The sequence below is a fragment of the Lolium rigidum genome, chromosome 1 (genome assembly GCF_022539505.1).
Source record: "Lolium rigidum isolate FL_2022 chromosome 1, APGP_CSIRO_Lrig_0.1, whole genome shotgun sequence".
Taxonomy (NCBI): Eukaryota; Viridiplantae; Streptophyta; class Magnoliopsida; order Poales; family Poaceae; genus Lolium; species Lolium rigidum.
This window is the reverse complement of record NC_061508.1, coordinates 244,033,333-244,046,885: the sequence shown is the minus strand read 5'-3', so window position 1 is coordinate 244,046,885 and position 13,553 is coordinate 244,033,333. Positions and strand designations below refer to the sequence as shown.

General features: G+C 42.5%; 2 protein-coding genes across 2 annotated transcripts; one reads left to right on the top strand and one right to left on the bottom strand.

The window, feature by feature from the left end:
• Positions 1-296: 296 nt before the first annotated feature.
• On the top strand, positions 297-1,091 carry LOC124656959 (transcription repressor OFP13-like). Its single transcript, XM_047195608.1, has 2 exons — positions 297-712; positions 758-1,091. The coding sequence occupies exons 1-2, from the start codon at positions 297-299 to the stop codon at positions 1,089-1,091; spliced, it is 750 nt and encodes a 249-aa protein (XP_047051564.1).
• A 4,337-nt stretch (positions 1,092-5,428) lies between these two features.
• LOC124656948 (NDR1/HIN1-like protein 10) lies at positions 5,429-6,070 on the bottom strand. The gene has a single exon (XM_047195598.1). It carries the CDS (start codon positions 6,068-6,070, stop codon positions 5,429-5,431), a length of 642 nt encoding a protein of 213 aa, XP_047051554.1.
• Between the last annotated feature and the right edge of the window lie 7,483 nt (positions 6,071-13,553).

Sequence of the window (13,553 nt, the reverse complement as noted above, 5' to 3'; positions counted from 1 at the left end):
TTCTTCTCTACTGAATATAAGAGCAACTAGCCTCTCTCTCTGCTCACTAGGCAACCTACTCTGATTACTCTTTTGATTACTCCAGAACTAATATGCTGTTTGTTAATTATACACCATATGCAGTCCCTCCTCTGAACAAAAGCCATACTCACCACCTTCCTCACTCTCTAATTAAGTACTTGCCCAGTGCCTCAGACCAAGTAGGCAGCAGAACACCATAGCCAGATACCTTCCAGCCTCTGCCTCTTGTACATCGTCCTGTTGAATTTCTTCTAGAGATCAAATTAAAGCCAGCCATGGTCAAGAAGCTTGGCCTCGCATCTCTTATCTTCAGCAGCAGCATCAAGCAGGTGGACAGTGCTGCTCCTACAAGCGCTGCACCTTCCGTGGCCTCGTCTTCTTCCATGTCTGCCTCCTCCTGGCAATGGCCGTCCTGCAAGCAGCCAAGGACCCTCTCCTTCAGGCAGCATCAGCAGCAGCAGACGGCTTACAAGACTATGAACTCCGCCTACTTGCCAGACTCTGGCGCCGACTCCTGCTTCTCCAACTCTTTCGCCTCCGTCGACGGCAGCCTCTCCACAGCGTCCGAGGCTGTCTCGGGGCTCGTGGAGGCCAACGAGCGTGATACGGTCATCCGTGCGCTGCGTTCCGACCGCCTCTTCTTTGAGCCGCACGCGTCGCTGGACACCTCCTCCATACTCAAGATGGCCAAGCTGAAGGTGAAGGACGACAAGGGCACCAGCTGCTGTGGCACCAGCAGCACAGACAAGAAGATGGCGGCGTTCGAGGGAGCCACAGCTATGACCATGGACTCATCGACCCCGTACAGCGACTTCCGGGCGTCCATGGAAGAGATGGTGATGAGCCATGGCGCGAAGGACTGGCGGTGGCTGGAGGAGATGCTGCGGTGGTACCTCAGGGCCAACGGCAAGAGCACCCACGGCCTCATCATCGGCGCCTTTGTCGACCTGCTCGTCGCGCTCAGCGACACCGACTTGCCGTCCTCTCCAACCTCAGCCAGTACCAACCGCTCCTCCTTGAGCGGCACCGATGAGATCAAGGAAGAAGAAAGCTGCACACAGAGCAGTTAATGGAGGTGCAAGATTGGACAGGATGGATGAGGTCGTAATTAGTTTGAGCAAATTGCTGCTACGAATAATCGCATCAAGAGCTGTTAATTCCCAGCCGGATGCAGGGCTGATCAAGCGAGAGGTTGGTATTGAATTTATCTCTTTTATTACTACTCCCGAAGGCTAATGTGGGACAGTTCACTCCTCGTGCGTGCATGCGCTACCTAACTGTTTGTTTGCTAGTAGTGTCCATTTTTCCGGTTAGATTTGTCCACAGTCGGGATTCTGTAATTTATATTTTTCACATAAAAAAAAATGAAAATGTAAAAAAAAATGTATATATACATATAAGGTCTGTGAGTAGCTTGAACCTGTTGTCTGTACTATGAAATGCAAGAATGTCAAAGGAATTCGGTACTATGTTTTCCGGGTTTCGCTGTGGTGAAGGAATTAAAATTCTTACAATTTTGTTTTTTTTGTGTGTAAGCACTAAGCAGTCGTTGGCCCTATATATGTATAGTTTGAGTCAAAGATCTTTTTGGATCCGTGTAATGTGTAGTGCACATCATAGGTACATGGGTGGTGATATGACAGATGCATTTAGTTTCACATCAAGAATCTTATCTTGATCTCATGTTGGAGGCTTGGAGCTACTGCAGTTGATCCGTGACATTAACTGAACTAACTCATTTACCCAGTTTATTTGGAACTAAGGAAACAACACCTGTAATTAGAGCATCATGATTGTGAGCTAGTTATTTTAATAGAATCCACAAGAGATTCAGTAACACACTCACAGGCGCCACTTGTCCATTTGTCGGTACCCAAATGCTATGGCGACTCCTTAAGGTATGCCTCGGCGCACCTACTGCATCGACCTTCAACAATGGCCAATAAAGACAGCTTGAGAAATGGTGTCTTCTCATGACTGGCTCCTCCTCCCTAAACCGGAAAGCCATTGCATCCATTGTCCTTCTTGAAAAAAATGGAACGAAAGAAATGCTAGTGTTTCGAAATAAACATGTGCCGCCAACGGCAATCCTAGTAAATATTAAGAGGGAGTTAAATTTATGGGTGGCAGCGGGAGCCAAGCGTGTGAGTGTTTTGATATAGGAAGAATAATCTGGCTTGTAATATCTTATTCACAATCTTGTAAAACTTTTTAATTAATAGAATGGGGCAAAACTTTTGCCTCCATTTTTTTTTTAAAAAAACGGCACTTGTGAAATTCAGTCACTCCTATATATGAACCCAGCGATTGTCCCGTGCAAGGGACCTCCCGTGCGCCATTTCATTCAGTATCATTGCATTACAATATGTCCGACAAAATTGAAACATAGTGAATCTTAATCATACTTGGCGAAACATTGTGGCACAAATCTTAAAGTAGAAATCGACGGTACAAACATGCACGTGACCTCCAGTGCACAGGAGAAGATCATTTGCCATCCTATATATGTCTTGTTGAGGATTGAGAAAAACCAGAAATCAATATGAGTTCAATCATCGATCCATGCACACTAAGTGGTTAGCACTACTACACGGAGTAATATCCACATCGGCAGGCCGGCGTTCATCATAGAAGCAAGCATATCACGAGGAGTGAAAACTGGTGGTGTGCAATCTGTATTATCCAACATTCGTATTTGAGAAATAAAAAATGGAAGTGGTAATATCCGAATCCAGACGTCTATGGAAATGGATATGGTAAATATCCGGATCCGTTTTACAAAAACAAATACAAATATGGTATTGAACTTTGAAGAAAATGTGGATATAGAAATGGATATATCTATATTTGAACAAAATTAAATTATGTTAGCCAATTTTAGTAGTTCGACCCCAATACACCAATTACCTAACCTAGATAAACTAAAAAAATACGATTGAACTTGATACTACTATGCATTATGTCAGCGTCATTCTATAGTCACCTCATTATAAGACATGAATCTATTATTTTCTTATATTCGTACCCGCTTCGAATTGAGAAAACATCCGATCTGTATTCGTATTCGAGTAACATCTGTTCTGAATTCATATTTGGCAACATCCGTATCTGTATCCGTATTTGTTTTGAAAATATGGAAACGGATATGGTAAGGGTACTATCCAATCCGCATCCGATCAATTTCCACCCCTACATATCGCATATGCCCGGTGACATGTATGTTGGAAGAGCTAGCTATAGTAGATCCAAATATTAGGGCTAGAAACTAGCTAAGTACGGAAGTATTCCTCTGTACCAAAATAACATGCTCAATATCTAGACAAACTTGAGCAGTTTATTTTGGGACGGAGGGAGTATCTAATTAGATGAACTCGTTAATGAATGTAGGCCTCCTTTTGTATTAATGAACTCGATGATGAACTCCTATAATCATTGAAATCATGGCGGCAAGTGCTTTTTTTTAAAAATTGCAGCATCTAATCTGATAGAGCAAATCTCATCCGCAAATTAACCATGCATCTATGAGGTACCGAGATTTGTGGTATCTGGTAGAGATGCTCGTAGACAGCAGCGGGTACGTTGGGACAGATTAAACACGCAACGAGCTTGCCTGCCTGCATGTGCATTGATTAATTTGCAGTTCGTTGATCAGAGGATCGATATCATGCAGCGCGCGTCACCATCGGCTACATTGTTTACTTTCTCGCCCACAGCACAGCCTGGCTACGTACGTACTGCATGCTGTACGTGTTACATACGTACACTCTGTATTGATTGAAGCAACTATGATGAACTGAGCTGAATCTATTATACATGTATAATACACCTACTAGATGACGTCAATGTCCAAATATTTATGTACAGATGCTCCAAGACACGGGAAGTGTTAGTTTTTTTTTGGATAAAGAGAATATATTAATATCGATAGATACTAATTACATCCAGTCTCTGCAACAACGCAGTACCCTAATGGTAGCACGAATGCACACAGCTAAAAAAGAAAAAAAAAGAAAATTAAGAAAAAGAAATCCTGCTATGGTACTCCAAACTAGCAACAACAGTACAACCACCACCAAGACAATACCTGAAATCCAGACTCTCTACAAGCGATGCCTTCAAGAAGGAAACAGTGCATAAGTGTCATAGTTGTCCGATCAAAAGATCTTAGGTTTCACCCTGGAGATAGTTCCCGTTCCCAAAATAATGCCTTCAACAAAATCGTTGCCAGACACAATCAATTAAGGCCAGACCTTGGATTTTCACCTTAAAATGTAAGACTCTGAACTTTACCTCTGCTAGGCCCAGAATACCAAGCAAATCCCTCAACAATACCACGACTCGATCCTCCGCTGCTAGTCCTCCAATCCGGCCTTCAGAAAATCTCCGTCTCTGATACACCATGGACCAGAATGTCATCTGTTGGCAACACAGAACAGAGCTTCGCGCCGCTCCCTCCAGAACCAAACGGTCGGAATAAAAGCATGGGTGCGCATGACCGAATACCTCCCAAACCAGCAAACTCCAGGCACGAGCACTATTACATTTACCAGCGGAGCCTTCCAAAACTCAACATCCAGCCAAATTCAGACGGACATGTAAGGAAGATCTTCGTCTTCCTTTATTCATGCCGATCAAGCAGCCCCTACGCGACCCACCGGAAACCTGCAAGCCGCCGCTCCAAACCCTACCAGCGACCCAGAGGGCAAGGCCAGCAGGGAAAGAGATGACAGTGCAAGGTCGATCCTCCACCAGAACCGGCCCAACGCGCAGCGAAGATCGAGATCGGGGGTAGCTTGGGAGACATCTAGATCGAGATCTAGGATCACCACCACCGCCACCCGCCGTCCCAGCATCTTCACTCTAGCCATGGCGCCGCCGGGAAGAGATCTCCGCCTCCAACCCGACTAGGGGCGCGGTCCTAGAAGCTGCACGGCGATGACCCGACCAGACCCGCCCTAGCGGCCATGGCGAGGATCCCGGCGACCTCCACCCCCAACCACCTTCGACGGCTGGGTCCGCCGCCACTGCGGCGAGAGCCGGCGGCAGCAGCGGCGAGAGGAGGGCGCGTTGGGGGTCTTAGCGGAGGCGCGGCGAGATCGCCCCCGGAGTCGCCCTAGGGAGCGACAGTAGGGTCTATTCTAAACAGGTGAACAAAAGAATCTAGAGGGAGCGACAGTCGGGGAGGATTAGTTATGAACATCTTCTTCTCGATAGAGTGAATCGTATTAATTTCCATCTTAGTACTACTGTACTACAGATTAATTGATAAACAAAACAAAAGTTAAAAAAATATCAACCAAGGGAATGCATAACTAATTAAGAGATGCAGCAAGCGGCTAGTTTAACTAGTAATTTCGACCTAGGAGTCTAGTGATCTTGATCGATCCATCGATCAGGAGTTGAGAGATCAGAACCAGACGCGGCATTCTGTGGGGTGGAACTCGGGAGGCGCGGCGCCGGGTGGCGAGGAGGCGTTCCTTCTCTGGATGGTAAGCGGGCAGTCGATCCTGGGCTTGGGGCCGGACACCCTGAACGCCCACACCTTGAGCTTCATCTTGGCGGTGATCTTGAGGTCGACGGAGAACCGCGCCTGCTCGATGGCCTCCTTCCGGAACCCCGCGGCGGCCACGCCGCCCTCCAGCGGGAATTCCCCGGTGAAGACCACGGGCACCACCGTGGTCTCGCCGGTGTCCTGGTCGACGTCCGGGAGGTCGACGTGCGCGAAGCGCTGGCCCTGGTAGTAAGCCTCGGCGGCGACGGAGTGGTAGTGGATGCCGATGCGGGTGTTGGGGTTGCGGAGCGAGAGCGCGACGGAGAGGTTGTAGCGGAGGATCCAGGTGCGCGGGGTGAGGTTGAAGCCGGCGAGGTCGGCGGTGTCCGCGGTGGCGTGGACGAGGTGCGGCCGGAAGAGGAGGTAGAGGGCGATGGCGACGAGGCCGACGACGACGAGGACGCAGGCGACGACGCTGAAGATGCAGCTGAGGAGGCCGCAGAAGAGGCACCGGCACGGGCAGCACAGCCACGACGACACCGTGTTCGCCTTGCCCATCGATCAGTTGATTCCTTCCGGCCGGCCGGCCAACTCGATCGATCTATAATCTCTGGGCAGCTAGCTAGCTGATGGAGAAGTTGGGGAGAGAATGTTTCATGGCGCGCGCGCGATGGATGGATCTAAGACAGATGGAGAGACAGACAGGCAGGTAGTAGCTAGTGGTCGGAGACACACTCGTTGATCGCCATTTTTGTAGGAGAGGAGTGTCCGTGTGATCTTACATGCAAAACCAAGAGACAAGAGAGGTTTCAGAGTGTGCGTTGGCCGGGTCTTCGGTTCATGCATGCGCGCGCGCTGTCTCGTTTTTCTTCTTTTTTCCTTTTGAGTAGACAGGTCCGTTAGCCGCCCCTTAGATGGGCCTATTCGTAGATAGATGTAGAATATCAAATCCTGAGGGGGCTGGGCCGTTGGGGCAACACCGGAAACAAATTCAATGGGCTTTTTTTTTCGGAATAATGAAATAAATATCGAAATCTCTAAAAAAAAGGTCAACATTCGCAAAGGGAACTAACTCTCTCCGCACGCTACAGGTGGCGCGTTGTGGTACCATAAAATTTCCGAGAAGTGGTCTCCCTACTCACCACGTGTCGCAAGAGGAAGCAAGCTGGGAATGAGGGAGGAGAGAAAATCATAGGTGGAGGGTGGTTTGTCTATGCTTTCCCCCCCTTTTTTTTAGATTCACCTTTTTAAAATGAAATATCTTGAGAACCGTAAGACCAAATTACGAACCGTTTTCACTGTTGGTACCCTCACGTCAAGATCTTTAAAACTATATCCCATGTTAATAGGTTTCAAAAAAAAAAAAATCGTACTTTCAATACTATTATGATTGTACTCGTGTTGTGTAACTAATTGTACTTCACTAGTAGAAAACATGGCTTATATTTGGAGCCGCAAAGAGCATTAACATCGGTCATGCTACGAACCTATACTAAAGGGTGCATTAGCACCGGTTCATGCGGCCAGAACATCGCAGAGGACCCGTAGGGATTTAGCACTGGTTTGTGCGGGACCTTTAGCACCGGTTCGTGCCACGAACCAGTGCTAAAGGGTTGGCGTTAGCCGCGTGGCAAGCGTGAAACCTTTAGCACCAGTTCGTGGCACGAACGGATGCTAAAGGTAACTATTAGCACCGTGCCGTGCCATGAACCGGTGCTAAAGCCCCCCTTGCCTAGAAATTCAGCTCGTCCCAGCTAGCCCTCTCCTCTATTTTTTCTTGGTGGAAGGTGTGAGGATTGTGTGCTAGTTTATTTTTCTTTTCTATGCACAAGAGGTGCTCGATGAAATGCCTGAGAGAATGATGCCACTTGATTTCACACAAAACAAAAATGATATGAGGTGCCCGAGCGACACTTAAGCTTTCTCCTCTTTCTTTCCTCCTCGATCGAGGTTAGCAACTTTACCGTTTCATTTGCACAATGGTCATTTCCACTATTTGTGATATTCTGTAATGGTTTTTGATAAATATAATTATATGATACAGAATTTTCCACTTCATCCATGGATAAGAATAATTCATACCATGGTAAGCTTGAACTATAGGTTCTTCATGAAATATGCATCGAAATTCAAAGTGTTTACCAATTTGTTTAGTGCGCCAAGTTTTATCATATTAACCAATACAATATACATCATAATGTGCTTCAAGAGTATGAAAAGCTATAAAGATCTAACACAATGGTAAATACATAGCATGTATCATCTTACACCATAATATTGATGCATGTAAAATGCATACATGAACTTTGTCCTTTATCATATTGAATTCCCACATATTTGCAACATATATGATGATAATACCATATTTTACATTAATTTATGGGGATTTACCAATGATCCGCTTTAGTTGGTTTATAACCCTGTAGAACAGGAAAACCCAGTTTCGCGTATTTTTCACTTTTAGGGACCTATACGAAGTCAAATTGATCTGGGATTTTTGGAGCATCATTTTTTTCATCTAGAGAAACAACATGGACTTTTAAAGCACACCTGGAGAGGCTCGAGGGCCAAACGAGGCCAAGTGGCGCGGCCAAAAGTCTGGCCGCGCCACCCAGATCCGTTCAGCCCTCGAGCGTCCGTTTGCCCTAATTCATTCGCGAACCGACGTATTTTCCCTAAACCCCCTATATATATGGCCCCAAAGAGTTCTCAGGAGGAGAGCGCCGCAGAAAGATAGAAACACCAAAACGGAGGCTGCTGCAGAGAAGATTGGAGGGGGAAACTCCACCGGGATTATCGCCGAAGGGATCTCCACCTTCTCTAACGTCTTCATCATCATCACCATGATCAAGAGGGAGTAGTCCACCTCTGGACTACGGGTTTGTGGCAGTAGTTTGATTTATTTCTCTCATGTTCTTCATAGTACTTAGTGCCATATGAGCTGCCTATCATGATTATAGCCATATTTGTAATACCTATGTGGTGGATCCTTGTTCTATGATATTGTTTTATGAGATCTGGTCATATTATATTATGAGATGTATTGATAGATGCATATTATGTACCCCATTCTTAAGTTTATGTTCTGATCCAACATCTAAGCAAGAGCGTGTGTGGGGTGATGTGTGTGTTAGATGGAGTAACAAGGTTTTAGTGATTGGATAGTGACAATATGTTCAAGAGCTATTATGGTTTTGCCTTTCTTTTGCTACCACAATAGGGATTAAGTGAATGCATGTGCTATGTTTATTATGTGACAGTAATGATGATCTTGTTTGTTCAAGGTAGCATATTTGATATTCAGACTTCATCTCAAAGTATTTATTGCTATGCTTTGTTAATTCTTAATACAAGACCGATGAAGTTTCATTCTTGTGGAGCATAAGAGAGGTGTGTTGCATCATCTCTATGTTAGGACGTGATGCCCATATATATAATATTATTTGTACCTTCATATCTCATTGATGAATTGATTTTGTCCACCACAACTTTACGAGAGAGTAGTCAAGTGAACCCATGAACCCCAGTCCACTTTTTATCATAAGAAACACCTTTATATTGCATTTACATTGTTTTCTATTTGTTGCACTATTTTATTCCGAAAATACAAAAATAGGTATCTTTCTTATTTGCATCCAATACACCAAAAACAATCAAGCCCTTTACAAGTTTTACTTAGTTGCTTTGTCTAGTTTATTTTACTACTTGTTTTATTACTACTTGTGATATTTACTTACGTGAAACCTTGTGCTTCATAACCAACGGTGGAGTTGGGGACACAAGGCATTTATTTTACTTGCAGGATTGCTTGAAGAAGAGAGAAGAGTATAATCTTTCATCTAGTTCCCTGACAGTTCGATATAAACCCTCGAGTCACCCTTGTGGGGAAAATACTTCGCTGATGCAACACTCTGCACTTGGAGTCCCAACATCATCAAGACATTTTCTGGCGCTGTTGCTGGGGAACAGAAAAGATTTGCATCACGGTGGTTGCTGCGCGAGAAGCTCCAAGCACTACAAGAGATTTTCTGGCGTCGTTTCTCACCCAAGCTTGGGAGGTAACATCACTGTGAGCTCTCCTATCTCTTTTAGATTTTTCATCATATTTAATTTGTCTTGTTTTTAGTCTTTGTTTGCTTGATTTTAGTTTTTGATGGTTAGTTCTCTTTCTTAATATTTTTTTAAAAACACATAAAAAGTAGTAGCAACTATCTTATGAAAATCATGGGGGCAAGAAATACTAAATTGTGTGACTACACAAACACTCATATTGATCATTTTATTGCTAAACCTATTACTACACCTGAGATAACTGCTGAAAGCTTTGAAGTAAGTCCTGGATTATTAAATCTTATAACTAGGGAACAATTTGGCGGCAGTTCTAGTGAAGATGCATCTATGTATTTACATGATTTCTGCAAAATTTGTTGTATGCAAATATTTAAAAATGTGGAAAACAATATTGTTAAGCTGAAATTATTCTCATTTTCTCTTACAGGAAAAGCCAAAGAATGGTTATCGTCATTACCTACTACTAGTATTAATTCTTGGGATGATCTTAAAGAGGCTTTCATTAAGAAGTATTATCCACCTGTTAAAATCCTACATAATAGAAATAGCATATTATCTTTTAGACAAAATAATAATGAACATGTAGAAACAGCGTGGGAAAGAATTCAAAACATGCTTAGAACTTGCCCATCACATGGATTTAATGAATGGATTATCCTACACTCTTTCTATAATGGGTTAAGCATAATATCTAGAAGCATGATAGATTCTGATGCGGGATGTGCTTTTACGGGAAAAACTATACTGAAGCTAAAGCCATATTAGAAAGCATGTTGCATAATCATAGTCAATGGCATACTGAAAGCACACCTAATCCCACAAATAAAGTGCATTCAATTGAAGAAGATAATCTTTTATCTAATAAATTTGATGCCATCCTTGCATAAAATAATGATAATGTCCCTTTACAAAATCTAGTTGGAAACAACAATGAAAATGTTGATGTTAATTTATAAGGAATTTTGGCAACAATGGGTATGTGAATAATAATTACAACAATAGCTATGGCCGCCCCCTTATGTGCCCAACAAATATGCTAGTGGTAATAATTCTAATGAATTAGAAAACACCATTAGATCTTTTATTGCTTCACAAAAAAAGTTGAATAAAGAATTGATAGAAAAATTTGAAAGGCAAGATGCTTCGATTGATAAAGTTGAGCTCTTAACACAAGAAATTTTCTCTTTAGTAAATATCTTGCAACAAAAGAGCCATGAAGAAACAATTAAATATGTGCAAGAAGTTATAGATAGATCTTGGGAAACTTTGAATGCTATGGATGAAAAAGAAACTCTTATGCTTGTTAATGATAAACATATTGAAGAAGTTAAAATGCTTAGTGTAGCTAGGGAACCACTCTTGGATCTTGATAAATGTAGCTTGAATGAATTAATTGCTATACTAGAAAATTTTGCTACAGATTCCACTATCAATGTTAATCAAGCTGGTTTTGGTTCTTATATTGCCAACTATGTTATTAAAGAAAAGATTAAGAGGTATAATAATGAGGCCATGATACCACCTAATCTTTGGGATGTGTGGATTCCCAAAATTTTAATATCTATTGACAAAGAAACACATCATGCTATTCTTGATCTAGGATCTAGTGTTTCTGTTATCTCAAAAGAGTTGTATGAATTACTCAACCTTAAAAATGTGGAAAAATGCTCTGTTCATTTATTACTTGATGATGATTCAACCAAAAATGAAATAGGAAAAGTAAAAGATGTTACAGTTGAATTACATATGACATATGTACCTTTTGATTTCATTGTTATGGACATGGGGAGAAATTCCTCTAGTCCTATTATCCTTAGAAGATCTTTTCTGAGAACAACAGGGTCTACCATTGATTCGAAAGAAGGGAATGTTAAGCTTCAGTTCCCTCATAAGAAGTGTATGGAACAATATCCAAAGAAAAAGGAGGTAGAATTTATGCTACCACAAAAATTTCATGTCACTTGAATCAAGTAAGTAAGCCTAGCTATATGGATATAAAGAAAGCGCTTTACGGGAGGCAACCCGAGACGTTTTTATTTATGCCTTTTGTTTTTTGCATGCTTTCTTTAGAATGTTAGTTTTATTTTAGTTTAATCTCTGGGTTTTAAATAAAGTATCAAGTTTTTACCCATTTGAATGTTTAAAGTTGCAAACATAATATGGAGTTGCTGATTTCTGCGCTGCACTTTTTAGTGCACGAATTTTTTCTCCTTACTTGTAGCTCCGAATTTTTTCCTTAATACTGTAGCTGTAACTTTTAATCCTATATTTTTACGTAAATTGGCTTAATTTTTTGAGGTGTTTATGTCATACTTAAAATTGAGTCACCCTTATGGAAAAATACTTCGCTGACACAACACTCTACACTTAAAGTGCCAATGTCATTAAATATCCATCATAGTAATTAAATCTCTAGATTCATAATTATGTTGGCCAACTCATATGGCTTAGATAATGATAATAAACAGAGAGATTAAATCAATGTACTACCATAAACCTCAAATACAAGGGGGTGAAACTCCTCCTCATGTAGGAGAGAGGAGTGAAGGCTTTGGTGAAGTGGTTGATGAAGATAAGTATCCTAGCGGTGATTATGGCGGTAGCTTGGCGCAGGTGATGGGCGGCGGCTTCTTGTTCCCCTTCTTACTTTGACTTGGTGATGGTGTGGAGATGCCTCTCCCCCCTTGGTGACTGTGAACAATGGTTGGGGAATCAAAAAATTAGTGTTCCCCATCAATATATAGTGTTGCAGAGTTAACCTTGGCCACAGAATCCAACCCCCTTTGATCTAAGAGCTCTTGGAAACTTCTAGAATCTTCCTAGGACCCCTCTCTATCCTCACAACTCGAAGAAATCGATCTATGGTCAAATGCATCACATATGATGAGTGCTGGAATAAATTATGTCACCAAATTTCGAAATCCCGAAACTGCTTCAGAACTCTTCAGTACGCCTAGGTTGCTAGTTGCATAAAAAATCTGATTTTTAAGATCAACATATACCAAAATGCTCAAAGAAAAATTTCCAACAACTTTCATATTATACTTTTTCTATTTGACGCCCCCGGGTCTGTTCATGGTCATCTTTGAAAATAGTTCTACAAGGACATATTTCGCGAAACTCAAAATTTCACTACAACTGGGACCCCTTTGTGATTTTCTTATAATACTACACAAAAAAGTGTAAATCACAAAATTTTGTACTTTTCCTACTATTAGTAAGTTATTCCTAATAAATATAATAAATTTGCCAAATATTTAGAGATTTTAACATAATAAACACTATGAGTAACGAAGGACATTTTCTCCGAATTGTTTTGATTGAGCTACCCTCGGTCATGGCAACGTGGCGACTCCACCTACCCACTAAACCGTAGTACTCGTCGTCGGTGATCGCCTGAGATCCTTGGTGATTGGATCCTTCTGATCCGGTCATTGTGATCTCCTCCTTCTCCACTCCAAGGTAACTGGTCCCTCATCTCGTTTCTGCCATGTCTTCTCCTGCATGGATCTAGAATGTATCCTATTCGTCCATGGACGACTTGTATAATGGTGTCCGAAATCTGTTGGATGGTGAACTGCACATTTGGCCTGCCAAGAGATGGATCGCGCTAGTTGACGTAGAAGGTTCTCCAATCATTGGCAAGTTCACGCGTAAGGATGATGATGCGCTGGAAGTTGGATCTGTGGTGGAGGTCTTGGTATTCCATGCATTAGTTGATCATTGTATTCTTTCTCCTCCCGATGCTATTGAATCTTGGGCTGGGGCAGAGCAGATGAAAGATAAATCTAAAACCCTAGATCTAGCGAGTCTGATCAAGTCTTGGAAAATCACCTACTTCACGGCTAAGGATCTCGATCGAGGACGTATGAAGGCTTATGATGGTTCCTTGTGCTTATGCATGGATAATTATCTCAGGTTATTTAATGCAAAAAGTGCACTTATTGGGTGCCAGCGGGTTTCATATAGA